Source organism: Syngnathus acus, chromosome 6 (assembly GCF_901709675.1).
Source record: "Syngnathus acus chromosome 6, fSynAcu1.2, whole genome shotgun sequence".
NCBI classification, from domain to species: Eukaryota; Metazoa; Chordata; class Actinopteri; order Syngnathiformes; family Syngnathidae; genus Syngnathus; species Syngnathus acus.
The window spans coordinates 3,030,385-3,057,666 of NC_051092.1; the positions used below are offsets into that span (position 1 = coordinate 3,030,385).

General features: G+C 43.3%; 2 protein-coding genes across 5 annotated transcripts in view; both read right to left on the reverse strand.

The window, feature by feature from the left end:
- The window catches only part of mctp2a (multiple C2 domains, transmembrane 2a), a 157,750-nt gene extending 152,530 nt beyond the window's left edge, over positions 1-5,220 (reverse strand). For both annotated transcript variants that reach the window (XR_005098410.1, XM_037255448.1), the window contains exons 1-8: positions 5,077-5,220; positions 3,881-4,738; positions 3,662-3,709; positions 3,463-3,568; positions 1,733-1,875; positions 1,580-1,656; positions 771-885; positions 650-673 (exon numbers count right to left, since the gene is read on the reverse strand). Coding sequence is in view for 1 of the 2 variants with exons in the window: in XM_037255448.1 (XP_037111343.1) it covers positions 650-673; positions 771-885; positions 1,580-1,656; positions 1,733-1,875; positions 3,463-3,568; positions 3,662-3,709; positions 3,881-4,726 (1,359 nt within the window). In the remaining variant the exon portion in view is untranslated. The remainder of the gene's footprint in view (positions 1-649; positions 674-770; positions 886-1,579; positions 1,657-1,732; positions 1,876-3,462; positions 3,569-3,661; positions 3,710-3,880; positions 4,739-5,076) is intronic.
- Positions 5,221-7,948: 2,728 nt separating this feature from the next.
- The window catches only part of mef2aa (myocyte enhancer factor 2aa), a 35,673-nt gene continuing 16,339 nt past the window's right edge, over positions 7,949-27,282 (reverse strand). The window contains exons 4-10 of one of the 3 annotated variants that reach the window (XM_037255449.1): positions 19,923-20,054; positions 19,718-19,852; positions 18,118-18,334; positions 14,072-14,256; positions 11,293-11,413; positions 11,072-11,195; positions 7,949-10,917 (exon numbers count right to left, since the gene is read on the reverse strand). In XM_037255449.1, the coding sequence (XP_037111344.1) occupies positions 10,557-10,917; positions 11,072-11,195; positions 11,293-11,413; positions 14,072-14,256; positions 18,118-18,334; positions 19,718-19,852; positions 19,923-20,054 (1,275 nt within the window). In that variant the 3' untranslated portion in view covers positions 7,949-10,556. The remainder of the gene's footprint in view (positions 10,918-11,071; positions 11,196-11,292; positions 11,414-14,071; positions 14,257-18,117; positions 18,335-19,717; positions 19,853-19,922; positions 20,055-27,282) is intronic. The other 2 variants (XM_037255450.1, XM_037255451.1) reach the window with 2 other exon arrangements.

The window sequence follows — 27,282 nt, forward strand, 5'->3', positions numbered from 1 at the left end:
GCTGGCGATTCAGCACTTCCAGGATAGGTGTTAAAGATATTGTCAAAAATGATATGAGGGAGGTGGGGACGGTGGAGGCGGGGCTGGCATTGTTACATTGTCAAATTAGCACGATGACTTAGGCGGCGGAAAAGAAGCGTGCAGAGTCCCATCGCACGTTTTCCGTCTCCCTTTGAGTACCTTTAACCATCTGTAGTGCACCAAAATGGCTTCATTCCTTTGTCATCTCGTTTCAAATTGAGATGGTCTGCTGGACCATCAAGAGACGCAACAGTGGCAGATGTGGGGACCGCATCGGTGTGAATATAAACCCACTCGGTGCGGCGCGAGTCGGGCCCGGACAGCCGCACGACTGTTTCGCACCGAATCTAATTACGGCGCCGGCGAGTCGAAAACCACTTGAGGCGACGCAACTTTGTTTACTACAAAACGCAATTACTGCCCTGTAATACTAAGCTCTTTTAAAGACAACACGTGTTGGATCAGAATCTCACATTGTGTTTTTTTCTGCTGATAAATGATAAGCATATGAAGGCCACCACAGTGGCACTGAAATCAAGGTTAGAGCACAAAAGTCCACAGAGCATTCACCTTGGTCTTTGTTGCACTATAACACAGTGAGATACTGCCCCCTAGTGTTCATTCTTACCTTTGTCTTTTTGGCTGGCCATCTCTGTACAAAGAAAACATGGACAAGAGTCAACACAACACTTTTTTTTACTGCCGGTCATCATGACGCAGACTTTTTTTATGTTACAAATAATATTCACCCAGTTCCGTTTGATGGTGGCGTCACGAAACATGAGGCACACGTCCACCGAGATGATTCCCATGTCGTCTTCTTTGCTTTTGGGATCGGTGAGGGGCAACTCCAGTTCATAAGTCCTACAGAGAAAGGGGATGTTTGATATTATAGCTCGCACACATCCCTAGAAAACTTTCAAATCCCTTTAACAAACTGAGTAATATATCATTGCGTGACAAAAAAGATGTGAATTTAGACCTAATTAAGTGGAAAATGACAAAGATTATCTATGCTTATTCATGAGTTGTTGAAACTGAGTTAAAAATGTGTTTTACAACAAGAAGCATGCATTTGTCAAGGGAGGCCATTTTATCTTTACATAGAAAAGTGAAGTTGGATTATTGTTTTGTTTTTTATTCCTACCTAATTCCTACATCAAAATCAATTAAAAATTTAATTATGTTCTAATCTCTTGAGATGTTAAACTGTGAGCTTTTCTTTGCTCTAACTAATTAAAATCCAAGTTTATAAGAAAGAAAAGTTATATTTTTTGAACTAATTTCTGAAATAAATTCACTTTTTTTTTATAGAATTCAAATTTATTGAGCCACATCAAATTATCCTTAACTGGATTTAAAAACAGCACATGCTAGCATAGCATTTAACAAGTGGTGGCTGCAAAAAAATAAAAAGATTTATGTGCATGGTGCTAAAGCTGTCCAATAACATTGACGGCCAGTTTTTATGAAATACTTTTTGCTGTAAAAAACATTTTATTGCCTGCACCTGCCTTGTATTGTTTTCACAACACAGCTGTAGAGGGACACCACTCACTTGTAAAGTTCGAGATTCTTCAGCGAAATGCTGCTCGAACCCATGAAGTCATCGCTCGTCAGGTTTTTATCATAGACCTGGAACAAACATGATTGGGTAATTGATCGTTTGAGACTGATTTGCCCGTGTCAGATTGATGACAACTTCGCCTACCCGGACATCCACGACGTGTTCTTTGTCCCGCAGGGGATAGGAGAAGAACTCGTTCCACTTGGGATTCAAGTTTTTATAAACCACTTTGCTCTTGTAGAACTGCTTTCCTTCCAGTTTGAACTTCACGTACGGGTCGCTCGTACCTTCAAAGCACAACGGGGTACGTATTAGCATAACGCACCGTGGAGGTCGTTGAATTGTCTTGTATAAGAACATACGCCGATTCCAGAGGGGGGGGGGGGGGGGTGGGGGAGTACCACACACACCGCCGTTTAATAGCTAAAGAGCCGAAACACTCGTGCAGCGTGAGACGAGCGAAAAGCGAGAATCTCGAAGCAACCGGTGTTAATCTCCCAGGCTTGTTAATAAAGTCTGGGGCCAGGGAATGAGATCTCTTTTGTTTCTGCAATTGCCCTAAAAAAAATGAAAGCCATTTCCATGCCTTGGTTTGTGTAGCGCTGGGGGGGGGATAAAGGGGTGCTGGCGAGAGCCTGCAGGGATGCTTGAATCACATGACAAAGGCCCTGTGGGGATGGGCTGTCAGGCCTGTCAGCTCCCTCCTCCAAATGAACATCTCGCAAAAGGCAGGCAGGACCCACAGCAGCTCCACCCTGCCAGCCTGTGACAGGGAAACCTCCAGGCAACTTGACAGGAGGAGAATGTGGCAGATCGGGAGGAGAAAAGCTCTGGCACAAGCGAGGACGGTCACGATGGAAATTAATAGGGGGGGGGCGAACCTAAAGAGTGCGAGAGGGGGCTGGTGGCGTGGGTCCTTTTCAGAATATGTAATGACAACGTACGCCCTTGGTGAGCCTTTGGCACAATGCTGATTGTTGGGCAAACAGGGGGCGAGGCACGGAACGTGTGTGGCTTGCATCATCGCCGTGCCATCTTGTCAGCGAGGAGGGCGCCCTTTGACATCACATTGAGACGTCCAACTCGAATACAGTGAATGCCCTGGGAGGAGGGGGGTGGGGGGGCTACATTCCAGACGTATTGGTGGTATATCCCCACTTCTTCATCTCTGCGGATGTGCTAACCGCTCAGGCACAATGCTTGTTTTGGCCCTGTGACTCCGTCTGTATTATAATATTTTCATTTTATTCATCGTGCTTTTTAAAATGTGCTATGATTGAGAAACGGATGATATTTATTACCGCTGGATGTCGCTGCTTTCACGAGTTCAAATTTACCGGTAGTGATAGGACTCTGGAAGAGGTCAATAAGGTCACCAGGGAAGAAAAAAATAAAATAAAATCTAAATTTGGACTTAATAATGTGCCTCCAGACAGTTTTTGATTGTCAAGAAGTTGAAGCGGATCACGTCATTTAAAATAACAAAATTGATGAACCTCAGACAGTTAATTGCCAGTGGGTGCGGATGTGAGCCTGGAGGGACGCCTTCCTTGGGATTGACAGGTGATCAATCAGAAAAGGTTCAAATCCACCCACCCGGTTTTCAAAGCACTCTACGCGTAATTGAATTTGTGAGTTTCAATATACTGGTATCACATTCTTTGCGCTCTCCTACTGGTCTGACAGCATATTTTTCAAGTGTGCCGACTGCACACGACCACAAACCTTTGCCAGGAGAGGATATCGTTCAAACGCTCCAATTGGCCAAAAACAAAAGAGTGAAAGTATAGGTACTGTTTTAAAGGTGTTGAGCAATCAAAATCAAGTTGGGGCAGTTTGTGTGTGAGCAAAATGTGGAAGTATTGTTCACCTACCGCGTTTGTCTCTAATGACCAGGTTTTGTCCATGTTTCAAGCTGATGCAGAGCAGGTACCTCTGGAGGGGGGCCGGGAGTTGGGAGTCCGAAGTTGATGGCGAAAGCTGCCCACCCCCCCAGGGGAAAACATTCATGTTATTTGTCGACACGTCGAATGATTTGCAGATTTTGGCGAAGCGGCCAAGGCGAGCACTTACTGGGGTTTCGAGTGGGTCCTCAAAGAATTCAAATGGTTCACTGGACATCTGTTAGGAGATTGCAAAGCAAGTTAAGGAAGTGAATGCAAACCGCGATACCGACGAACGTTCTGAAGTTTCGCAACAAACGAGATTGCGTAATGGCGTACGATGATGGAGGAGTCACATTAAGTTTGTCGCCTTGTCCCACCGGATTCTACCAATGTCTATCAGACTGACCTCAATGTCCTCCTGAGTGGCTCCTTCCAGTGAAGATTCCTCAATGCTGTAGTCATTAGCGATGGCGGAGAACTCATCGGGATCCAGTCCCTCCGTGTCCGTCAACCACCGCATGGCTGCCTGGTCTTCGCCGGTCCAACACTCGCTGACGCTTTCCACGCCGTCGGCAGGTTTAGCGAGAGACTCCGACGGCAGGGGCGTCTTGTCTCTGCGTGCCGACAGTTGGAATTTTCCAGAAAGCGGCCTGTCCCGCTTGAAATGCACAAACCTCGGCTGTGCGTTGATGTTTGTTTGTTCTCCCGTTGAGTTCGCTCTGGCCAGAACTTCTGAGATTGTCGCTTTGTCCGTCGGATTGTCCTCGTAGAGCCGGGAATGTTCAGAGGTCATTGCGGGATTCAGCGCTGGTGAGCTGAATGACGATTTGGGGAAGACGGATCGCGGGGTCGGAACGGGATCAAAGGTGAACAAGGGTCCTTTTGTGTATGCTTTCTTCTCCGTGTTTGACATCGCGTTATTAAATTCCTCACTGAGATGGAACGAGGAAGCAGTTCTAATAGAGCCGCCGTCCGTGACAGTCGGGCCGTCAGGGATGGAGCCGCTCGCGACGGAATCGCTATCGCTCAATCCAAAAAATATGGCCTCGGATGTTCTGGCCAAGGCGCTGATTGGAGGAAGCGCTTCGACCTCCTTGACATTCAGTTCCGGTACGGATAGACTGCGCCTGGTGAATACCGGTACTTTTTTCTTTTGCTTGTTTGCCGCCTTCTTACCCGGCAGCCTCATCAGATTGATCAGTTTTGTCTTCAAGCGAATATTATCCATTACTGTTTTTTTCTTCTCCTCCATTTTGAGTGGTTCCTTGGAAATGGAAAAAGTAGACATTTGAAAAGTGCACAGGCAGAGTTGGATGATGGCAACTTAATGAATGACAAAGCATTCCTCTGTGACTCACACGGGTGTCTCGAACTCAAATGCAATATTGTAACAATTTGCTGAAACTACGAGTCGTTACAAAATGGATCTTTTTTTTAATACAGTTCAATAGGAAACAGAAAAAAATGTTCACAGTAATAAAAACTTTAGCAGTACTATAAATCTTAAGCATTATCTTATAATGCCAAAATAGCTCGCTACATTCCGAAAATTTGAATAAATACAAGATAAAGTAAAAGAAGAAGATTTCTTCATAAACTTACCCTGCGAGAGCAGTGAAGTTCAGAACAAGCTGCCTCTTCTGTCAAACGGCGTCCCAAAATCCAAGTCGCTTTCAACGAGGCGGCGCAATCATATTTATGTTTGAAAAGAAACTCGTGCGTCAAAATGCGCCAGTCGGAGGTCGGTCATCGGTAGGTGTGGCCCCACTGAGACTGGCCGTACCTGTCTTGCGAGACGAGTTTCAACACCTGTGAGAATGCAACTGTTGCATTTCGGAGCGGAGCTGTTAAAAAGGTACCTCCCCCAAACGTTACGAGGCGTAAACAAATGATTTTTTTAAATGATGTCACAAAGTCAATTTCGAGACTGGGGGGTGTTGACCTTTACTATCCAACGAGACATCTAATTTTAGCTAGGGATATTTTTGTAATTTTTTTCTTTTACAAGTGGACATCTTTTCTGCAATAAAACTGCTTTTGGTTAAACCACCCCTGAATTTCTTCTTGCAGGGAGGTCCGATTTATGTGATGTCACAATCATATGTAAACTTTTAATCGGGTCGGAGTTACGGTAAGTTTCTTTTATTGATCGCCCTGCCCATTTGTAGGTATGCACTTTTTTGATATGATAAGACAATTATTTTGCTGAGTCCTGAGTTACGGCTCACACACCCCTGCGGGTCTCCGGAACCCAATTCGAGAACCACGGTGTTAGACACATTTGAAAATCGGAGCCTTTGCTTACTTTGATCAGAGGGGCGGGAAATCGTTACAATTCGCCCTCATTTTGTGTTGCTCCTGCTTTACAAGTGAAACTCTCCATCCTGTCATGACTATCCAAAAATACTCCTAGATGAAAAAGGACAGACATGAAGGCGGCATATGAAATATTGGCAATCTCTTGGTCATTTCAGGTCTTCCAAACTGCCCCCCCATCCCCACCCATATTTGTTTACTCATCATTTGTGTTTGCAAAGTATAAACTATGTCTTTCCCCGTCCACACAAAAACTGAATACCAACTGGTGGTGTTCAACTGTGTCTCTCCCCCATTGGACACCGCCAGGAGAGTGGAGACTGTATGACAACAGATGCGTTTGAGTCTGGGCCCAAGCTTGTTCAATATTTGCACAGGTCTTAACGGTGGATCAGGCCCACACGAAAGAACCCCGGCTTGGCTCCTGGTTGAAAGGCGGGATTTGGGGGGGATTGGAACAGGGCAAGCCCCTCCGGCAGGTGGCTCCTAGCCCCTTCTCGTGCAATTCAAACAAGGCCCAAAGCCTACTTGGTTACTCTACACATGCACACTGGACCTGTTCCCGCCTGCTGCACAGCTGGTCCAAAAGGACGCGAGCTTCGAACACGCACTTGATGGCATCAAATCGAAGACGCGACATGTTAAATACACAAGGGATCTACATGAATCTCCCTTTTTTCTGCTTTGAAACTTTTTCACCCAGCAACATCATCAGAGTGCAGTTTGAGTGCCAGATTAAAGCTGAAACTAAATCAAGATGTTTCCAAACAATCATTCACACCTATGGACAATTTGGTCTTCAATGAACCAAATATGTAATTTCAAGTTGGAGAAAAAAAATAGAGTTGGGTACCTACCTGGACATAGTTCACTTGAGCACGGGGAAATCGTGGAAACTCCACACAAGAAGGATTTCAACCCCAAACCTGACAAGTGTGAACAAAACAAACTCACTACTACTAGCCCTTCTGACATATTATAATCTCTCATGGGAAATTATATTTTAGCACTGTACAATGACAATCTACAAATTACCTGTCCGTTGACGTCGACGTATGTTGGAGTCACGCTTCATAAAACGATAAAAATGCTGTAAAACTGAACAGTATCAGGTAGAGTTTTGCAATAAATGACACATTAGCGATAGTTCTGTAAATTATATCATGAATTTAGTAGTTTAAATATCGATGAAAGTAAATAATTAAGAAACGTTAACAACACGCGGTTCCTCGTTAGTCTTCTTCAACGCCATTAATTCAAGGTTAAAAGTGGAACATGTTATCCATGGTCACACAGCACCACATAGAGGCCAGGGCGTGGAACTGCAACTACTTGGTGGACGGATACTGGAAGTACAAGTAAACTAAATCATTACGCTTAGGCAGTAAAAAGACGAGATAAAGTAAAAAAAAGAAAAAAAGTTGATAATTAGTTCAATTAAATCATTTATACATTACATAAGGTAATATTTATTTGGTTCTAGTTTGCATTAGTTTGTCAAACACAAATTGAAAAGGTTTGTTTTTCTAGGTCAAGTACATTTGAATATTGCTCAAAACAATAAATCTTAGAAAATTTTAAAGGCGACTTTTACTTGTTTATGATTTTCATTTATTGAGATTCTCTTGTAGCTTTGAGGAAAACAATGGGTCTACCGGCTTTGTACACCATATTAATCTTAACAAATGAATGTGCTTGAATGAAATAAAATACATATAAAAAATGTAGTTTCATGTGAGCACACAATAATAGTGCTTCAAGCCAATAATTGCATTTAATGAGCAAGTCAAAGATGAATTAGACACCACGTCCAGTCTGAACATACACTGATGTGTTTAATCAAGTTTCTTACTGTATGTGTGTGTATGTGTGTCTCTTCACAATAAAAAGACAAATACTATGTCAGCGTTTGTCATTTTATATATATATATATATATATATATATATATATATATATATATTACACAGAACAATATAACCTAAATGACACATTAAAAGCCAATAACTGTACTTTTCTGAAAATACAAATTTTGTACAACAAATATCTAATAGCATAGTATTTGAATTTTTCAATAAAAACTTCACTTGATTTTTTTCCATGATAGGATGAAAATGAAATAAAAAGCAGTTTAACTTAACATTTTTTCTCTCTTTTTGGTGGGGAGGGAGAGGGGGGGCAAAAACTTCATTGTTGGCAACAAAGTCCAGCTTGTGCCGCCAAAACGGTCCGAGCAGTCAAACCGAGAAAACAGCTTTTTTTTTTTTTTCTGAAGTCAACTAATTGGGATTACAAACACTGAGCAAACACACGCACTTGTGTTTTTTTTAAATATATATTAAAGCTAGCAAGCAAAGCAAATTGTCATTCCTTCCACATTTGTCATCTTGAGCAAGAGTGTGTCACTGACTGTTTATTGGCCGTGCGCTTTTTTTCTTCTTGAGAACCGAGGTGTGACTTTTACTGAGTGTTGTCGTATTTCTTTGGGATAAGGCATTTTCTACATGTGCATATTTAGACTAGAAAATTCCCTGATAGAGTAAAACGGCATCAAGTGCTAAATAAAATGTGCTGCTATGTTGGGAGTCGCATTGTTATTGCTAGTTTCAGTTGTGCTATGTTAAAAGCTACTACAGAAAATGATTGACGGAATGCATGCATTAAATGTTTTTGGGCCATTTAATGATAAATGGCATTAGAATCACCTTTTGGGAGGCCGCAACATGTCCAGAATGTTTTTCTTTGGCTGTTTTTGTGACGCCATCACAGAATGGTAGCAGTGATGACATGGAAAAAAATGATGATGGAAATAACTTAAGTGAATATTTAGATATTATATATAAATATAGTAGAATGTCTGGCCATTGCAACTACAAACTGTGTTTAGAGCTTGTATAACTGATGTTAAAATGTTGTTTTAAACATAGCCTGTATAGTTAGCAATGTGATTAAGATGGCAATAGGCAAACAAATTGGGTCATTTTCAATTTGGAAATTTGAACTGTCATCCTTTGGAGGTTCCACCATAACATGAGGTGAATGTATGCACTGGCAGAGCTAGAGGGGGGGACTGTGGGGGCACTGGCCTCCCATGAATTATGCTTGGACACCCCAGATAATTAGTGTTTGGGTATTTCCCCATTTTATCAGGAATTTTTGTCAACATTTCCAACTGTCCCCAATAAGGATCATAAAAACAATCTTAATAGGCATTTTCTGATGATTTTTGAGGGTTTGTAAAACATTTTGTTTATTTTGCGGACCCCCTGAGATAAGAGGAAAAAATAAAATGAAGATCCTGCTTATGTTAGGACATCATAGTATGTGGATCATATGTAATGTGTATGCTTAAAAACTGCATAGATCACCGCGGTGTACTTGGGACTAACGGCATGAAGCGAGAAGCGCACGGCCAATGCAGAGCGACGCCTTCTGAGAGTGGCTCGTTTGCCCAGGATGTTCATGCCGAGTCACGTGTTTGCTTATGGTGGAGGGAAACGAGTCGAGGCTGTGGCACGGGATGTATGTCACTGACATGTCGTGACAGGCAGAGCAATTAAATGCGTTTCCACTAGAGGGCAGAATACAATTAACCTGCCTAGCCCCTTGCCATTCGCAAATCAGAATAGCTTTGTATTCCTATTTTTCCAATATAACGTTGGAACCATTGCCTTAGACAATAAGTCAATGTGCAGTGGACATGTGTAGTTATGATAACGTAAAATCGCAATGGACACTAAAGGAGCAGAATTCAAATACGGAGCAGCAAGCGATCTCCTGGATATTTACAAGTGAAAACAATTGTCTGGCTTTCAACTGGAGATGACTTGATGCAATAAATTTGAGTGGTCGGGCAAGTTTAACCTCCCGATTTCTTACTCTTAACTTTAAAGGAGACATAGTATGCATTTTTTTCACCCCAAGGATCAAGAAAAACTTCTTTTTTTTTTTTTTGAAGCTTCATTTGAGTGGACAATCCTGTCATGTGCAAATGAGCCACTTCTCATCCCGCCTCTCCTCTACTATGTGCGGCGTACCAACACAAGGACGGTTTTCGAGAGTGGTTACAAGACGTTTTCATCTCACCTTGACCTGATAACGACTTCCACAAAGATTAAGGAAGTATCGACATAAAAATTGGTGCCAAAGAAGAATGTTGACGTTATCCAGTTTGCATTTTATGCTGGGAGGAAGCTTAGTTTAGCCTGGGTTGCTAATGAGGTTACGGAGAGTCTTGACTGCACGTGCATGTGGACTTCTATTTGTATACAAAGCCTGTTTTTTTTTTTCCCAGGGCTCAGTCCCTCCCCTCTGCGTATAGCGTGGGGATTATCGCTCAAGCATTTAAACAGTCCATAATATGTCCCCTTTAACAGCAACATGAACACGAGGCCATTTTTGCAGCCAATTCCTTCATTTGATATTCTCCCTCTACACCACATTCTCAATAAATTAGAGGCCACTTGACATGACTACATAAACGCATGTGTGTATGTTTACAGCATGATTCTTTAAAAAAAAAAAAATGGTGGCCCTCAGCCTGCTCTCTGATTGTTTGCGAGCACAACAGCGAAACAGCGACGACAAAATATAATTGTCAGATGACTACAAACTATTATAAGGTGTTTGTCTGGGAACGCTTCTCTGTTCCCGCCTGACAATCAGTACCTGCTTCGTTTACAAACTGAACCCGGGGTTGTTGAGTGAAGATATCATTAACTGGAAGGACCCTTCGCTCTTGCCTGCTCGGCACCCGCCGCCGGCCGTTCTATGTCACCCACGCGTCCATGCGCAGGCGCTTGACCGAGGGACTTTCCCTGTCGCCGGCCGCCGGCGCTCTGCCCTGACCGAGGGTCGAGTGGAAGTCCGCCCGGTGGTCCTCGCGGTCGCTGCCGTCGTAGGAGCTGCAGGAGGAGCTGAGGCTGTCGGCGGGCGAGCGTCCCAGACCCTCCTGTTGCCGGCCGGGCCCCTGCTGCTGCTGCGGGTGCGGCAACGGCGGCTGCTGATGCGGGAAACCGGAGGAGGTGACGCGCTCTCGTGGTGGCGAGATGGGCTCCGACTTAATGTTGATGCTCTGGCTCGTGCTAACGGAGAGGTTGGAGCCCTGAGGTAGGTGCCCTCCGCCGCTTCTGGAGATGACCACACAAATACATGTTAACGACAAAAGTGGACTTTGGAGATTATGAGGTCATTACAGCGTATTCCGTCTCATTTGGGGACATAAATATGCCTAAGAAGTCTCAAATGTTTTGTACATCAGAAGAGCGTGTCCTCTGTACTCACACCAAAGAATTAAGCGCGGCTTGGCCCAGTTGATGTTGTTGCCATGCTGACATGGAGCCCAGCGAGAGCCCCGGAGAGCTAAAGCCCTGGAGGGAGGAGAGCTCCGCACTGCTCAGGGAATACTCTGCAAAAACAAAAAAAAAAACACACTCCATCATGATGGCATAAGTGCAGTCGTCAATCAGAGTCCAAGTGAGACTTTTGGGGGGGTTCGGGCTTACCGGCAGGGTTGTAGGAGGTGGGCACGCCCGAGTAGACCAGGCTTTGTGGAGGTAAGCTGGGTGTGGTGACCGATACTACTGGAGTGGCCAGTGCCTGGGAGCTGCTTATCCTTTGGGTGTTCTGCAACGACAAAAACAACACAAAAATACTTGACATGCTTGCCTTTCTCAAAGGTTTTCATTATAGATTGTGTGATTTAAAAAAAAAAAAAATTGAATTGAATTGAATTTGAATCACTTCATATCACAGAAGCTGGATAAATATCTATTACATGAAAACATCTTTAATGTCATTTCATATTTTATGTTATCTGATGCATTTATAGATAATAGTTATGAAGAATTAAAAATTGTTTGTGTTTGATACATTTCTAATTTCATTTCATTAGAATTTCAAATACCAGTCTCTAAGGCAATTAATTATTTATATTCAATGGTTGAATCAATTATTTAAATTTAAATAATACGGATTACTAATACACTATTTTATATTTATATGAACAGCGGGAAAAAAAGAATGAATAGGCAACTGATGCGTGCCATTCCACAGTACGTTCATTCATGTAATAATACCTTCCACCACACGGTGGTGCTGTAGCCTTCCGTATGCTATGTTTAGGCTCTGACTTGATCCAACATAAACAGCACAAGTCCCTCAACTTTTTCTTTAAAATGTCATGCATTGAAAAGCAATACCCAAGGGATGAATTTAGCCTCATGGGATCACGTAATGTAAATTTTGCTGTATTTTAATGCCAAGTCATTTAATCCACAACAAACAACACTGCATAGTGCAGCTATGCAGCAACAATCAATGTCAGACATGATGGCCAATGTAATGCAACAAACGTGTGCAGCTGCCATAGTAGTAGTATCATCATCATCATCATCATGCTGACAGCTTCCTCGCATTGTTCCAGCACTCTGAGGCCAGATGACTTCAACATGTATCTGACACAATGACCTCATTCGAGATGATGTCACTTTATCTTCCTGATGGAAAAAAAATCATGGAGTGTTGTTCTGAAAATGCTACACAAAAACACACACACACAAAAAAAAAAAAACAGTCCTTCACAGTCCGGGCGTGGAGTGGCCTACGTGAATGCGGAGGAGCCAAGTGAACAGGCTGAGGCAATTTTCACAAGCCCGAAAGCCAAAACATGCAGCGAGACAAAATGGCTTCTTTCTCGACAACATACTAAGGGTACACACATGCCGATAACCGGTCTGATTTGGAGCATTTTCAGCCCTCAAAACTAAAACACATCAGTTTAGTTGTTGAAAATGTGTGCATCCTGCTTTTAAAAAATATCTCCAGTCTGAGCACCATGCCTCAAAGCCAGCCACTTGCTCAGGGAAAACTCACCAACCCCGTTTCCTCCTCCTCCGACTACCCTCGACAGAGCAAAAGAAAAGTTACAAGACAACGCTCCGATTGTCTGTCGCGAGCAAAAAAGCGCCAGATGTGATGCGTCTTGACTTCACACGCTTGGCCACAACAATGGCGTGCGAATGGCTTGCGAGGGTGGAAGAGTCGCAAAGTTGTTTGGAGGCTGATAAACAACAGCGCAGATTGCAAATATTGTTTCGTGATGCTCACAAAAACAGACAACTTTGAATTCTGAAATGCTACTTCCACTTCCACTCCTCCATTTCTCATTTGACCGGGTCGTCTTAATACACGCACTCAATCAATAGCACGAGTAAGCCGCGACAAGGGCGACAAGATATTATCTGGCTCACACCCTGGGCCCCCTGATTAAGTCTTCATCTACACTCTGTCATGCCAAGATGTGATTAATTTAATACCATTACGGTCTAATGACAGGCTGTCTGCAGACCCGCCACAGCCGCCAACCTCTGAAAAGCTTGTGAAGGCTTCTGAAAGGCTCAGACATGAACGACTAGCCTGCTTCTTAAAACGCAACCTGACTTACTCCAGTGTAATAGGAAATGTGAAATCAATTAAAGCCACACCTTAAAGTGATAGTTAACCCCAAAATGTTCTTAATCTGTTCTGAGCCACCACTAGCCTTAACACGACATTGTGATTAATATTGCGTTTATGGAATATGAATTAAGCAGCGAGATCCACCTGGCGGCCATTTTGTTGTTGTTGTTGACTGGAAATGACATCACATTTGCTCAGGGCTCAGGTACCGACCAATCACGGCTAACCTTTTGGTTATGTGACAATTGAAAGCTGACTCATGATTGGCTGTTGAGCCCTGAGCAACTGTGATGTCATTTTCAGTGTACTGTCAAAAGACAAAATGGCTACCTCCTGGACAAAACCAAAAAAAATGTTCTGCTTATTTCCACACGCCACCAACTCCGGTAGTCATTTATATTTATCTTAATTTACTTTTTGTTGTGTTCTATGAATATAAACACAGCCATATGGGATATGTGCAACTTTAAAATATTAATGGAAATAGACAATCAAACAGACACATTAAATAGAGTGGTGGGCACTCGGACCTGAAGTGTAAATCCAAAATGAAAAAAAGAGTGTGTTCCATGTGGTCAAAGGTGCCCTACATCTTCATTATCACCATTAGACAAAGCCCTGCCCTTAATTGCGAATAAATGATTAGGCGTGATAGCACTCAAGCAGCACGCAGTCTCGACGGGGATCCTTTGGACAAAAACAGCTCTGCTAAAATCTCATGAAGCTCTGAAAATTTAATACAAAGCAAAAAAAAAAAAATGCTGGCAGATGTAATAGCCCAACACTTGTGTCCATGTGGCGCATATTAAGAGTCCATCTACTCACCAGCGGGGGCATCATCGCTTTGCTCGACGGAGGGATGACGACCCTCAGGTCCGGCTTGCGGGCTCCCATTGCCATGCTCCCTCCAGGGGGTGGCGGTGACTTGTTGGGCATGACTTTCCCCAAGCCGTTGCCGCTTGGCGCGCAGAGGAGGCCCGGAGAGCCCCTGGGGTTGGCGAAGCCGTTCCCTGCGGAAGCAAACACAGCAACAGCGACACCTCGTCAAAAAGCACAAAGCGTGACCGGCGACCGGCGCCGTCATCAAGGCGAGCTTGTGTTGTTGTTGTTTTTTTTTCCATGCGGCATTAAGTGTTTTCAACCCTCTGGGAAGTTTTAATGGACGTGGATAATTATCCCGAACAGTTACAAAAATAAAATGTCCATTTTAAAATTGATGAGCCTTTTATTTTTTAGTGTTGAATGATTACATTCAAGTGGCTTCTTTTCACGTTCGGAGACACGGGGCAGTTTCCCGGGCAAATGTAGCGTGACCGCGTAAAAGAAATAGCTGAATCCATTACGGCCGGATAAAAACAATTAAAGGGAAAAGACAATGAACACGCACATGCTGGACTCTCACTTAGATGTTCACACAATTATGGAAGGAATTACATTTACCACTGGAAATGTACCCTTGTCAAAGCATTGTAAAACAGTTGTTTTATCAAAAATAGAAAATACTCATTTACATAAACAATGTTCACATTAATAGTTTCCTAAAACTGAGGTTTGGGTTATTTTCAGCATGGTCTTACAAGTGCAAACTCAAATACCAAGTTATAATAATACATTTATATACCGTATTTTCCGCACTATACGGCGCACCTAAAATGGGCCATTCATTGAAGGTGCGCCTTATAATCTGGTGCGCCTTATAGTGCGGAAAATACGGTGTGTATATATATATATATATATATATATATAAAAAATATGATTATAACTTGGTATTTGAGGTTTTTTTTATTTGTATTTTTTTTTAATATATACATACATATAAAAAAAATTATATAAGTCCCTCCAAAGTATACAATCCAAAAATGTATCATGAAGAAGAAACAAAACAGTGGACTAAAGTCACATTTTCTGGACTGGTTCACTACCGTCGACAAGATTAGGAAATGGGAAATTTGGCTGACAGACAGGTCAAATTTTAATATCTGCAAATTGCACCAGAGTAGAAGTTGCAGCCAAACGATGGGGGGAAGTGTGACTTATCATTCATAAAACACAGTGGATGGGACTTTAAAGCCCCTAAAGTCACTTAGTGAGCCAAGCTACACTATTCCATAAAGCTAAGCGGGTTGAAAGAATGAATGGTATCTGGCACCGCATCAACAGATCAGTAACACTTCACCAAGTCGCTGACTTTTGACTTCTATTGTGTGCGTCCGCATCGGCGAAGAACATAATGGAACAATAGCCGCACGATAAGGACCGGGCGACAATTCCCGTCAAATAAACAGTTATGAAGGCCACAATGGTATCGCACAGCTGCATCAACAGCATGTCCACAAGCAGCTGTCAGCTGGGACTTTGATCACGTCAGAATTGACGGCGCCGTTTAACTGCCGTGCAGATTGGCCACGCTGTGATGAGCGCTGAAAATTTCATAATCTGAGGTGAAATTGATTTTTTTTTTTTGGGTCATAAAATCAAAGTCTTCACAAATAGTGATTACTTAATCAAAATTCTACTATTTTTTATAGTTTGGATAAATAGAAAATATTATTTAAATAATGGGCATAATTAATTGAAAGATTATTCATATCAAAATATACTATATTTCATATTTTGGATAAATAAAAATATTGTGGATACATTTAAATCATGGGGATAAAGTTGCAACCTCACACAAATACAGTTGCATTACCACGATTAAAAAAAGTGCGTGGAAGTTTCGATCTTGAGTCAGACAAGTTGGGTGTTCTCGTTTCAACTCGCCTAACCTGAAGCCGCCATGAAGCGGACGATTGTTTTTCCACGGACTCGCTGGCGCTCTACTTGAAAGATTCGTGGCGGCACCTTTGTCACGACGACAGATGGCCGTGATTTGCTTTTGGCGCCGCTTCTGGCCCTTTTATTTAAAAAGGACCTGAAATGTTGAACATTAAATTGTGAACAACTTTTTGTTTGTATTATATTTCTATTTAGGGATTTAAACTTCTTATACGCTATGCAAATAATAAAAGCTCTTCTGTGCAATCCCATTAAGTTATTATGTGCACAGGGCATTTGCTGTGGATGAAAAGTGAGACGCACTCTGCAATGTTTGCACCTCTCTCATTTATTCCAATTTGAGCCTTTTTGTTGCTCATCACTGGCTGGATGGAGGTTCATTCATTTACAAGTTTGCAGAGACAATATGGGGTAAATAAGCAAAATGAAGTTGACCATTTTCTTTTATGATTACTTACATCAATGGGAGTCGCACCCTCGATCTGCTGATTTGCCAAAAGTTTCATTTGAAAACGACGAGGGTGCAATTAGCATGTAATCGTGTAGATTGTTTTGCTCCATTATTGAATGGCACACTGGGGTATTGATATTAAATTAGACGGGAGCCGCAGCAGATGGCGAGTGAGAAAACAAAACAGAGGGAAATGTATTTGTTCCTCGACGTTACGCACGGCGGCTTGTGAGACGACATCGTGGAAGAAGAAAAGCATGTTCCCGGTAACTAAATGAGTCACCGTTTCTCAAAACAGGCAAGCTGCTTGAAAGTGGACATGAGTCCAATGAAAATAAAGTGATGGCGAAAAAGGACAAAAATAAAACTTCCATTAAAATCAGACTATCATAAAAATCACAAACGTTGTGCGGGTGAAAATAAAAATAAAACCAAAAATAAAATAATAAAAATAAATAAATAAAATGAATAAAAATAATAAATAAGTCCCCAAAGTTGTGCAGCACTTATTTTTACAAACAAGCTGAGGCCCCCATTTGGCGACAGGCGAGCTGAGTGGCAGGGAAGGGTTTAAAATCCCACCTGCCAGTGCCCCTCGCGCAACACATTGCAGCAATGACAGGCTGTCCGGTCATTGTGTACTGAGGACTTAGAGGGATATCATGGCCTGAATACCTCCAGGGTTATGCTGCTCTGGCCATCTTACGGAGCCCTGGCCAGCCTTATAAGGCTTGTGAGGGTAGAAGCACCTGTCAACACGGGGAAGGAAACACCATGGGGGGATTCTGGGGGGGGAGGTTTAGAGGAAATGCTGCGCTTACTAACCATTTCCAAACTTGCACACGTGTGTCGAACAAGCACATCACATAGCAAAAAAAGCCCCCCCCCCCCTCTCTCAATCCTGAGTCGTCTTGAACCAATCACAGATGGATAACGCAAGCATCCAGCTCGAGTGCTAAGCAGGAGGTCCGGTGGGCAGAGCTACAGAGAGCATCTAAATCGCTTTGGGAAGGACTTACCCGCTGGGCCCGAGCCCACGCCGCTTGGCTGCCACTGAGAGCTCGGCGCTATCAAGCGGGCCACCTAATGAGTGATATGATTAACCATCTGCACAAAAAAGAGCAGCGCATGTGTGGAGGGTTCGAGACGAGACGTGATCATCGTGTCGTGTAGATTTATTTTACGGGTCTGTAAAAGGCAAGGTCTCTCATATCAGTATGCCGTGGAGGGGACGGAACATCCAAGGGAAGGAGACGTATTAGGTTGTTGAATTATGGCAGACTTTACACCAGGGGTTCTCGCCCACTGAGTATTTACCAACTCAAGCATGTGGGCCGGGAGCCCAGAACCTCCTGACTAAACTACCAGAACTTGAGAGTTGGAGAGAGAGAAAAAAAAATATGATGCATAATGGAAGGACACTTGTGCTACAAAGTCACGTCGGAACGAGGCATTTCACGCCTTGCCGCGTGCACTCGTATCATATGCGGTGTAGCCAAAGCCATCTGGACCCACAGCAGTCATCCCACAATCAGAAGACTCAAAAACAAAAAGCACCTGGCAAGTGCAAAAGTAATTCTACCAAAAAGTCTGAGAATTGGTGCCTCATCGGTTCTTGACGGCGAGGTCGTCATCAACTAACCTGCATTGGTGGGCCTCTGGGGGCCTCCGCTGGAACCCGCATTCCTATGCAAGGAGGCCTGCGGAGGGGACAGCATCCCGTTGTCGCCGAGAGAGGCCGCGGCCGCCGCTAAGCTCTGGCCGCCCAGAGTCACGCCTCCCGACTGGTACATGGCGTTGGGGTGGGATACGGGCACGGCCACGTGCATGGAGAAGTTCTGATGGGGCAACGCTGTAGGCTACGAGAGGGACACCAGCACACACACAAAGCCGGATGATTACACACAAACGCAATCCAAGGCCTGATGATTATGATCAGTGGTTGTCATGGTATTAGCAACTGAGAGCTGAGACAAATTCATGTAACAGCCTGGCACATGTGACAGGAACAATAAATCGACAAACATTTGCATCGTCATTTACAATTTTGTATCGTCAAGATGTGGATTTGACAAGAATTACGATACATCAAAACATTTGGTCAGATATATTCAGTTTAGCCCCAAATGATTCATCTGCTAGCCACTACTGAGTAATTATTTTTAATTTTTTTTCCCTTATTCTGCTAGTTTAGCGAATAAAATTTTAAAGGGTGGCAACAAGAAAATTAATCTGCAGGTCAAAATAAAACCAATGACACTATTTGGGTTAAAAAAAAAAAAAGATGCCTGTAAAATTCACCCAATTTATTGCGCAGTAAAAATTTGCAACTATCGTTAAAAAAAATGGCATATCGTATAAAATAAAAATAATCTTAGCGTTTTGCCAATTTCACAATTTCCAACAAAAAGCCACGAAATAAAATTCCTTTGAATTGAACATTTGTCCAGCATATGAATCACTTTGGACTATAAACACATTTGAAAGAGTAAATACAGTCGACAGAATTTCAGTGCTGTTGCAGCACAGAACAAAACAGACAAATCTTGTAAACAACAACAAAAAAAACCATGCATTTCGGCATCACTTTAGCATCGGCGCAACAGGCGCAGGTTTTGCATTTTGGAGCATCTGTGCGTGCATTCGTCAACATAGCAAAGACGGATCGTGGCAGCTACAAGAAAGGTGACGCGTTTAGTGACCACGTGCTTACTGCAAAGCGGCAATGACAACTGCGTGTGTCAGTGATTAAAAACAAAATGAGTACAGCCTTCATCCAGTGGGTCAGTCGGTGCATTATTTGAACTTTGGTTAATGGCAAAAGTGGTGCTCTTCAAGTCATGAACAAAGGCACATGTGATAAGATGACACAAATTCCCCAAAACAAAATGGGAGCTGATGTTTAACCCTCTTGTTTGTTTTTTGCTACACCAGAAAAATATTCATGGGTCAATGTGATGAGCTAATTACAGAATTTGCAAATATCTTTCAAAAATTTGGTGTGATCTTATCAAGGTGCTCTTACAACTCATTCGCAGCATAAATCAATACAACAATCCAGATGTAGATGTGTTATTTTTTTTTGTTTTATAAAAAGCAAATTTCTGAAAAGAGATTTTGGCCAGGTTAACTAAAAGAGAAAAAAAAGTCAAATGAACAAAAAAATTAAAGAGTTTTTTGGTGTGGCACACAAAGCCAAGCAAAAAAAAAAAAAAGAATTTTGTCTTTTTTACAGTACTTACGATTTTATGATTTCTCATCATATTATCAAACTCCTCATTAATTTTTTTATACTTTTCTTCAGTGTGAGGAGTGAGGACATACGATGCGTCGGGGTCCGGGCTATCGCAACCTCGGTGTTCTTTCTTGTTTAGCGCCTGCAGTGAACATCAACATAGAGACAGACCATCAACACAAAACAGCAGGGGACAGGAGGAAAGTACTTACACCGCAGCGCTTGTACATTAAATCGCTCTCTTCGCTTAGTTTGCCGAAATGGTCGTCGGGGAGGGGGCTGTGCCCGAAACAGTCGTCGGGATCGGGGCTAGCACAGTCATTATGGCCTTTGTTTCTTAATTTCTGAAAGGAAGATGCACAATTGGGAAATAAACACAAGACAAGACGAGTTATGGCTCTAGTTTTGCAGAACAGAGTGAACAAGGCGTTAATTATATTTTATATATATTTTTTAAATATATACATGCATGTACGTGTACATATATTTTTTTTAAATATATATATATATATATATATATATATAAATAAAAATGTGGAAAAAATTACTGTAAGAAGTAGTGTGGATACTTTGCACTATACAACAAATAATCCGACAAATTCAAAAAAATAAAAAGCCGCGTGCTCCACCGCTCCTCATTACGGCTGTGAATCGCGGCGCTAACAAGGCTAGCTGACAGCATGTGACAGCTTGTGATACAGCAGCGGACGTACATCAAAACATGATTTATGGCCACCTCTCAAGGCTCCTTTATCGGACGGCCGCAGGCCCGTCGCGGCGAGCCGCTCGTGCCAGGCGGGCCGCCGGGGGATCGGGAGGGGGGTTGAGGATGTAGGCCTCGTGCGTGTACAGGAAGGTCGCTGACTCCTGCGCGTATCAGGGTCACGGTGAGACCACCCGACACACACTAATGAGACCTCACTCTTGGTTTCTTGTCTCGATCGCTCGGCAGAATGATGAAATGTGTGTGTGAGAGACACGCGGGAGGAATAGGAGCGAGTGTTGTTTTGGGTGAGAATGCGCAAGTTTGGTGCGAGCGCAACGGGGAGGGGCGTCGGAGCACTTGACAGAACCGTGACAGCGGGCCTCATCTTCGCTAACCTCCACGGCGCTCGGCAAAAGTTCACTTTTTACATTTCCAAAGATGCCAAGACACGGTTTGCTGAGATTCCTGCAAAATATTGAAAGCAGATATTTTCTTTACTGAGTTTCTTTCCGTTCAACTTTAGTCTCCGGCGCCTTAAAACACCCAATTTGAGGTCCACTGAACTCAAAAGATACTGCAGAAAGAATAGCCGAGATGTTCCCAATCCCACCCAGCTCTTCCCGACGGGAACGTCCGCAATGAGAAGACGAAAGAACCGGGCCGCATAATAACCGGGTCTCACTGAACCGCACAAGCAACCCGACCGACGCGGGTACAAAAAGCGGCGACATTCCTCCGGTTCGAAGACAACGCCTTGCTGCTTCATTTCCTGTTTACCGAGCAAAGGCACTTTATAGTCAAGGCTTGTGTTTTTCTAGCCGTCCGCTATGCACTTTCTTCGGCCAAAAAGTCTGCACATTTAAAACGCCATCCTACTCATTATGGGAATATCTCGGTTGTGCCGGTCCGGGGCTCCTCTTTCCTAGCACACGCACACACGCTCAGGCTTGAGCCTTGTAGGGAGGGCTTGACAGCAAAGGAACAAGATACAAGGACAAGCAGTTGTGCAAAGACATTCATCATCAATCACGCTACCACGCATCTTTGAAAACGTTATATAAAGCCGTGATTCGAGGTGGCGCATATGCGAGACAGCTGCTGAGCATTAGTTCATCAATGAAAGAGTTCCAGTCGAGGCATCCTCGTGCATGTGGGTGACTGACGGCTGCAGGGAAGTGGGAGGGGGGGGGTTGAGTGTGCCTGTAAATCTTTGCCGAATGACTTGGCGTGCTCGCGGTGACCGCCCACAGTTCCCAGTAAATGGATCAGTCAAGCAGCACATGGCCAAACAGGTGTCGCACCTCCCAACACCTGTCAGAACCCGGCACCATCTCAGCTGTGCGGAGACATGACCATAGAAGGAACGAGTTGCCGACACCAGAGGCGATCTGACCACCCCCTGGGAGCATCCTGCATCTTACACGCAAAAGCTGCCCAGCGCCATCAATACGTAAACAACTGCGCATACCTCCTCCTTTTGCTAGCTCGCCATTTTCTGCATCTGTTAAGACATCTAGTGCAACACATGGTGGTCTGGCTGATTGTAAAACGTCGCTTAGTGACACCACCTGCTGAGGTCATGTCGATTTCTAATGACATTCCATTCCGCTTCCATTCCACAGTGGCTACGAAACCCAAATTTGTACCAAAGCAAGAATGTTGCTGGATGCTAACCTACACTAGCCCAGTAAAAATCAGGACCGTACTGTTATTAAATAGAAAAACCGTGATGCCTTCCACTTCATATTCTAACACATTTTCCCAAATGACCATAAAATGGCCGCCTCAGACCAAAATGGCAGTCTGGTTGTTTTTATTTCTTGAGACTTTGTGTCTCCTCATGATGGATGTGCCCATCGCATGTCATTTTGCTCCGTAAACCTCAGCGTTGACTTTTTGAATGATTCAAAGCAGTCCAACTATATTTCTTTACCCGCTCCTTAAGTGGTCCTTTAAGACCTTTAAGGACCTCAAGAGTCCTTTCACTCAAGGAATGGCATTTAAGGCAAAGGCAGAAGAGGAGCATCTACCGTTGTGGTTGGATAATAAAAGCTTGTGGAACAGAAAATCAAGTTACAAGCTAGGTCATGGAACTAATTAAGCTTGTAAGTCAAAGTAGCATTAAAAGAAAGTGTTGCGACCACAATCTTTGGTGGGAAGGTCTGCACTTATGCGATAGCCTTTTTAATTCGGGCATGTTGTGGGGAAAAAAAACACTGGCTGATGTTCGGCAGCCTTTAACCCAGCAGAGCCAAGAATTGGCCCCTGGCACGGGAGACTCGTAAAGGTAGCACGCTAATCCTCATGACATCACCATTGTGTCCGGGCGGTTCCGTCTAATGGGCTTATCAAAGGGCTCCTTTGAATGCCGAGGCACTCGGAAATCAGCAGCTCGGGAGGCAGCTGATAGGAGACTTTTATCTTGCCAAGGAACATTGGCATGCTTATATAACACCTTAAGAGACTTTCACTCCAACCATGTTTCAAATTCCCCTCGCGGCGCTGTTGTCCTCACTTTAGGGGAATTAAAAAAGTTTTTTTTTTTTTTATATATATATAGTCTTTTGGCTACAGCGTATCAAGGCCAATCTTAAGAATTTTTGGCTATTACACAACAACAACAACAACAAAATTGCCAGACATCTCGCTCAATCTCGTGGTGCTTACGCATGACTGAGTCGGACTGATATCAGGATATGAGCTTGGAGTCATATCCTTCCTTTTGGCTCACTCTATTGTCTGGATCGTTAGTGGCGAGGAAGCGCTATAGAATGCAAACGTTTAAATGCCATGACCGATGATTCAAAACATTTAAAGATTGTCGTGGGAAGCGAGTCACTACTTCTGTCCAAAGAGTTTTTATAGGCTGGGGAGGAGCTAAGTGGAAAAAGGTCAAATTGGCTAACGGCGGCCATCTTGTTATTGCTTGACAATTGCCATTTACTGTACCCGGTTAAAAGGCAACTGATTTGACAGAGGACTGCGAGAGGCTACGGCTGCTCTGAGACCGTGGTGAACGATGACTGATGCGACAAAGCTATTAGCTCCCGCAGTCGCCGAGCGTAATCATCGGCCTGAGTATCTCCAGCGTGAGCCGGGAGGGAATTCAACTGCAAATGAAAGACAAACCAATGTCATCAGGAGAATGAGATCAGGGACGATGTCAGAGAAAAAAGATAAGCTGGTTTACAACCAAGTTGAGTTCCTACAGCGGCGTCACGAGCCGAATTTTGTAAGCTGGGAAAGACATTTTTCAATTTCAACCATTTTCCGCCATCTTGCCTACGCTGGTCATCGAATGGCTCATTAGTTGCCAGGCCCCTTGAAACCGTACCCCCCGCCCTGAACTCCAATCCTTGCTGGCTTCTAAAATATTCATAAGGACAATAAGGGGTTCCGATGAAGTGAATATGGTGAGGCGCTGTTGGGCAGCAAAGAGGGCAGGAAATGCCAGCAGGACGTCTGTTCCGCAACACTCTACACCCTGACCGCAGACCTGAGTCCTCATCAATCTGAAGCAACCTCCGTTTTCTGGCTCCGGTCGGTCCGAGTTGCTGCGGGTGGGGGGGGTGGTGGCGTGGTGCCAGCCAGCCCATCCCAGCGGGCTTTGCTCCGTCCTCGCCCCTGGGCAGGAGGAGGTTGGCTACGCAGCGGGAACACCGGGAGGAGGGGGGCACAAGGGCGAGCAGGTTGTTGCTAACTCAAAAGGCACCGCGGTGTATTTCAGCACCTTGCTGAAGGTCGCCGAAGAACACAAGGGTGGACTCGGGGCTTGCGGTTTAATGATCTTTTAACAGCTTCGCTAACGTCGCCGCCGCCCAGCTAGAGCCAATCAAATTAGGTCAGCCCGATCTTGACCTATTTCATGTGGTTCATAACACGCGGGTTTACGAGCGGGAGACGTTGCGCAATTAATTCCCACCATCCAACACGAGCTGCTTACATTACGTTCAAAATCTGACGTGTCCTGCTCTGTAAACAATACGGAACCACAGACATCCATTGTCGACACCGCCTCATCCCGTTTGGGGTCGTGGTCGCTATGGAAACTATCCCAGATGAATGCGGGTGTTGGGGCCTTCCTGAAATGATGGTCAATCACGGTACAAGAGCCAAAAACAATCAGTAAACTGTAATTTGGGGATCCGAAAAATAGTGGTTGTTTTATTTCAAAATCTGGAGTGATTACTTCTCACTTGCTTATCTTTGGCTAAAAAAAAAAAAAAACATTTCCGCGTGAATAAGTAATTTGTTTTTCCTTCTAAAAATAAAAGCTGTAATATCACTGTTATGGAAAAATAGCCCCCGCCCCTTTTTTTTTTTTTTTTAACAATAATGCATTTGTTTCATTGCAGGGGACACAATATTTGCGCAAGATAAATAAATTGATTGTTAATAGAAAATGGAGTGATGGTAGGATAGACGCGAAAAAAACGACTTAGTCTAGGAAATATTCATAAACTTATCACGTTTGGTTTCAAGAGGACATATTTTCAAAAATGACTTTTTAATTGATCACATTTTAACTGACACTTTGAACTGGCGATGTTTTCCACGAACGATATTAGCGCCGAGCGATATCGGCTTCATATTTCAAGACAAAACCGACCCTACATGAAGTATTTGCGTCACTGCTCCAAGATATTTAGATGAAAAAGATTAAAAGGAAAAAAGCCACTCAGACTCGCCGTGCATCCTTTCATTCTGCACTTTGCAAAGAGAGACCCTCAGTGTGAAATGAGACATATGCAACATAATTGAGCACTGACGTCAATGAAGCATGATGTGTGCCAAAAAGCAGAAAATCTCTTGGCAGTATCCTGGTAACAAGCATCATAATAGAAAGAGCTGAGACAGAATAACACCGGGTGAGGCACCACTGAGTTTAAAAAAAAAAAAGTTCACAAAGGAAAGGACGACTGTAACTTAGCAATTGCTCCTTTAGCAGGCCTCTTTGTGGGCTAACCACATGAACAATCCAATGACTGTCTCATTGCCCTCAGATACTAACTACATTGGAGGCTGATGATTTTTTTTTTTTTTCCCACTCAAAGCCCAAAGGGGAAATGAGACCTTGTCCTATTAAAAGTGACATTAGAAAAAAGAAGAAAAAAAACCTCACAAGTTGGCTCATGACAGAACCAGCAAAGAAAAAACACACCAGGCGTCCAAGTACGACAACCTGTTAAACGACTTAACATTATGCTGCCTTGAGATACAAGTAACGTTTTGAGATACAAGCCTTCAATGCGGCGGATTTTTTTTTTTTGCCCCTTTTCATTTTTCTTCCTCGCCATCCGCAACAGCCTCCATTTCCGTTGAGCCACCAGCACTCGGATAATTGATCAATCACACTAATTGAAGAGTCCGGACAGCTAACCCACCGTAGCAGATGTGCTAATTTGCATTCATTAAGCTAGAAATGAGTCTTAATCACTATAGCGCTCAGGTTTTTGATTGACATTCCGAACCTCCGCCCATCACCGCCACCAATTTTAAATAATAAAAAAATCAAATAAAAGGCAGCTTAGTGCTTGGAAAGCCAAAATGCAGCTGACATTCTGTAACGGTCAGAATTTACATTTTGCGTTGAATGATTTATAAAAGTCCATTTATAACAAAGAAAAAAAAAAAAAAAGTTGATGGCAATCTTGATATGGAAGCTAATGGAAGCTGCCTGATAATTATATATTCATTTCCTCCGTCATGTGAGGGGGTTGGCTGGTCTTTCATGAAAGGAGAAAGAATTGTCCATTTCTTCCCAAAGGAACAATGGCCAGGCCTATTTATTATGAAGCAAGATAAGGCAAAAATTTCCCTATGAATGATGGCCGCTTGTTTACGTCCACAATTCATCAGGAGAGAAGACTGACAAGCCAGCCAAGAAATGCAAAAAATCTTTGAATAACACTGAAGGCCACAACAGATCAGTAAATTAGGGTTTAGGTTCTGTTTGATTACAATTTAAAGTGTATTAATTGTAAGATGCCGATTTAAAAGTTTTCCCCGGTGACGTACGAGCATCCCTCCGTGTCGGCCATGACACTGTGAGGTTAGAAGTCGAGCGAGGGCAAAATCTCATTACCTCCACACGGGGAGAGAATGAGAGAGAGAGAGGGTAGGAGGAGTGAATATTATTAGATTAATGTAATGACTAACTGCAGCATTTTCATTTGTGGCATAAAAAGAATTCAATAAGAAACACAATTGGCGCAGTGGTGTTAAAACCTGTCATGAGGGCTTCCCTGCATTTGGGACAAAACCAAAAAAAAAAAAACAGAAAAAAATATGTCTTCTGAGAAAACTGCCTCGCTACATGAAAAAACATTCTAAGAACTCCTTCCAAAAAACACTCATCTTGGACGTCCGTGACTTTTTAATGGTTCGGGTAACATTCCTTAAAACCCCGACGTGGCTTACCTCGGGTTGGCACACGAACGCATCATCGGTAAAAAAAGCAGACTTTTTTTTTTTTTTATTCCATTAAAAAACGCCAACTACTACGAGGCCCAAAGACGTAAAGGAGACAATTGCAAACTAGGCTAAGTTTGAATAAAAAAAAAAAGATTTTACAAACTAAGAGTCTGCCAGCAGTCCAGTCAGCCAAAATGTGTGGCTGATTATTCGTGTGGGGAAAAACAAAAACCTCAAAGTCTGGACAAGTGTTGTACAACCGACATCAATCAAGCGGGAAAGGAATTTCCCTTTGTACTGTATTACATTGAAAACGGGCCAAAAAAACGTGACAGCCCGCTCGACTCCATCCTCAACCCCATCTTTGTTTCTGGTTTGGTGAACGTATCGACGGAGATTTTCCGTCAGAGTGCCACATGAGAAAGCGCTCATCCGTTATCGCTCACAAAGGA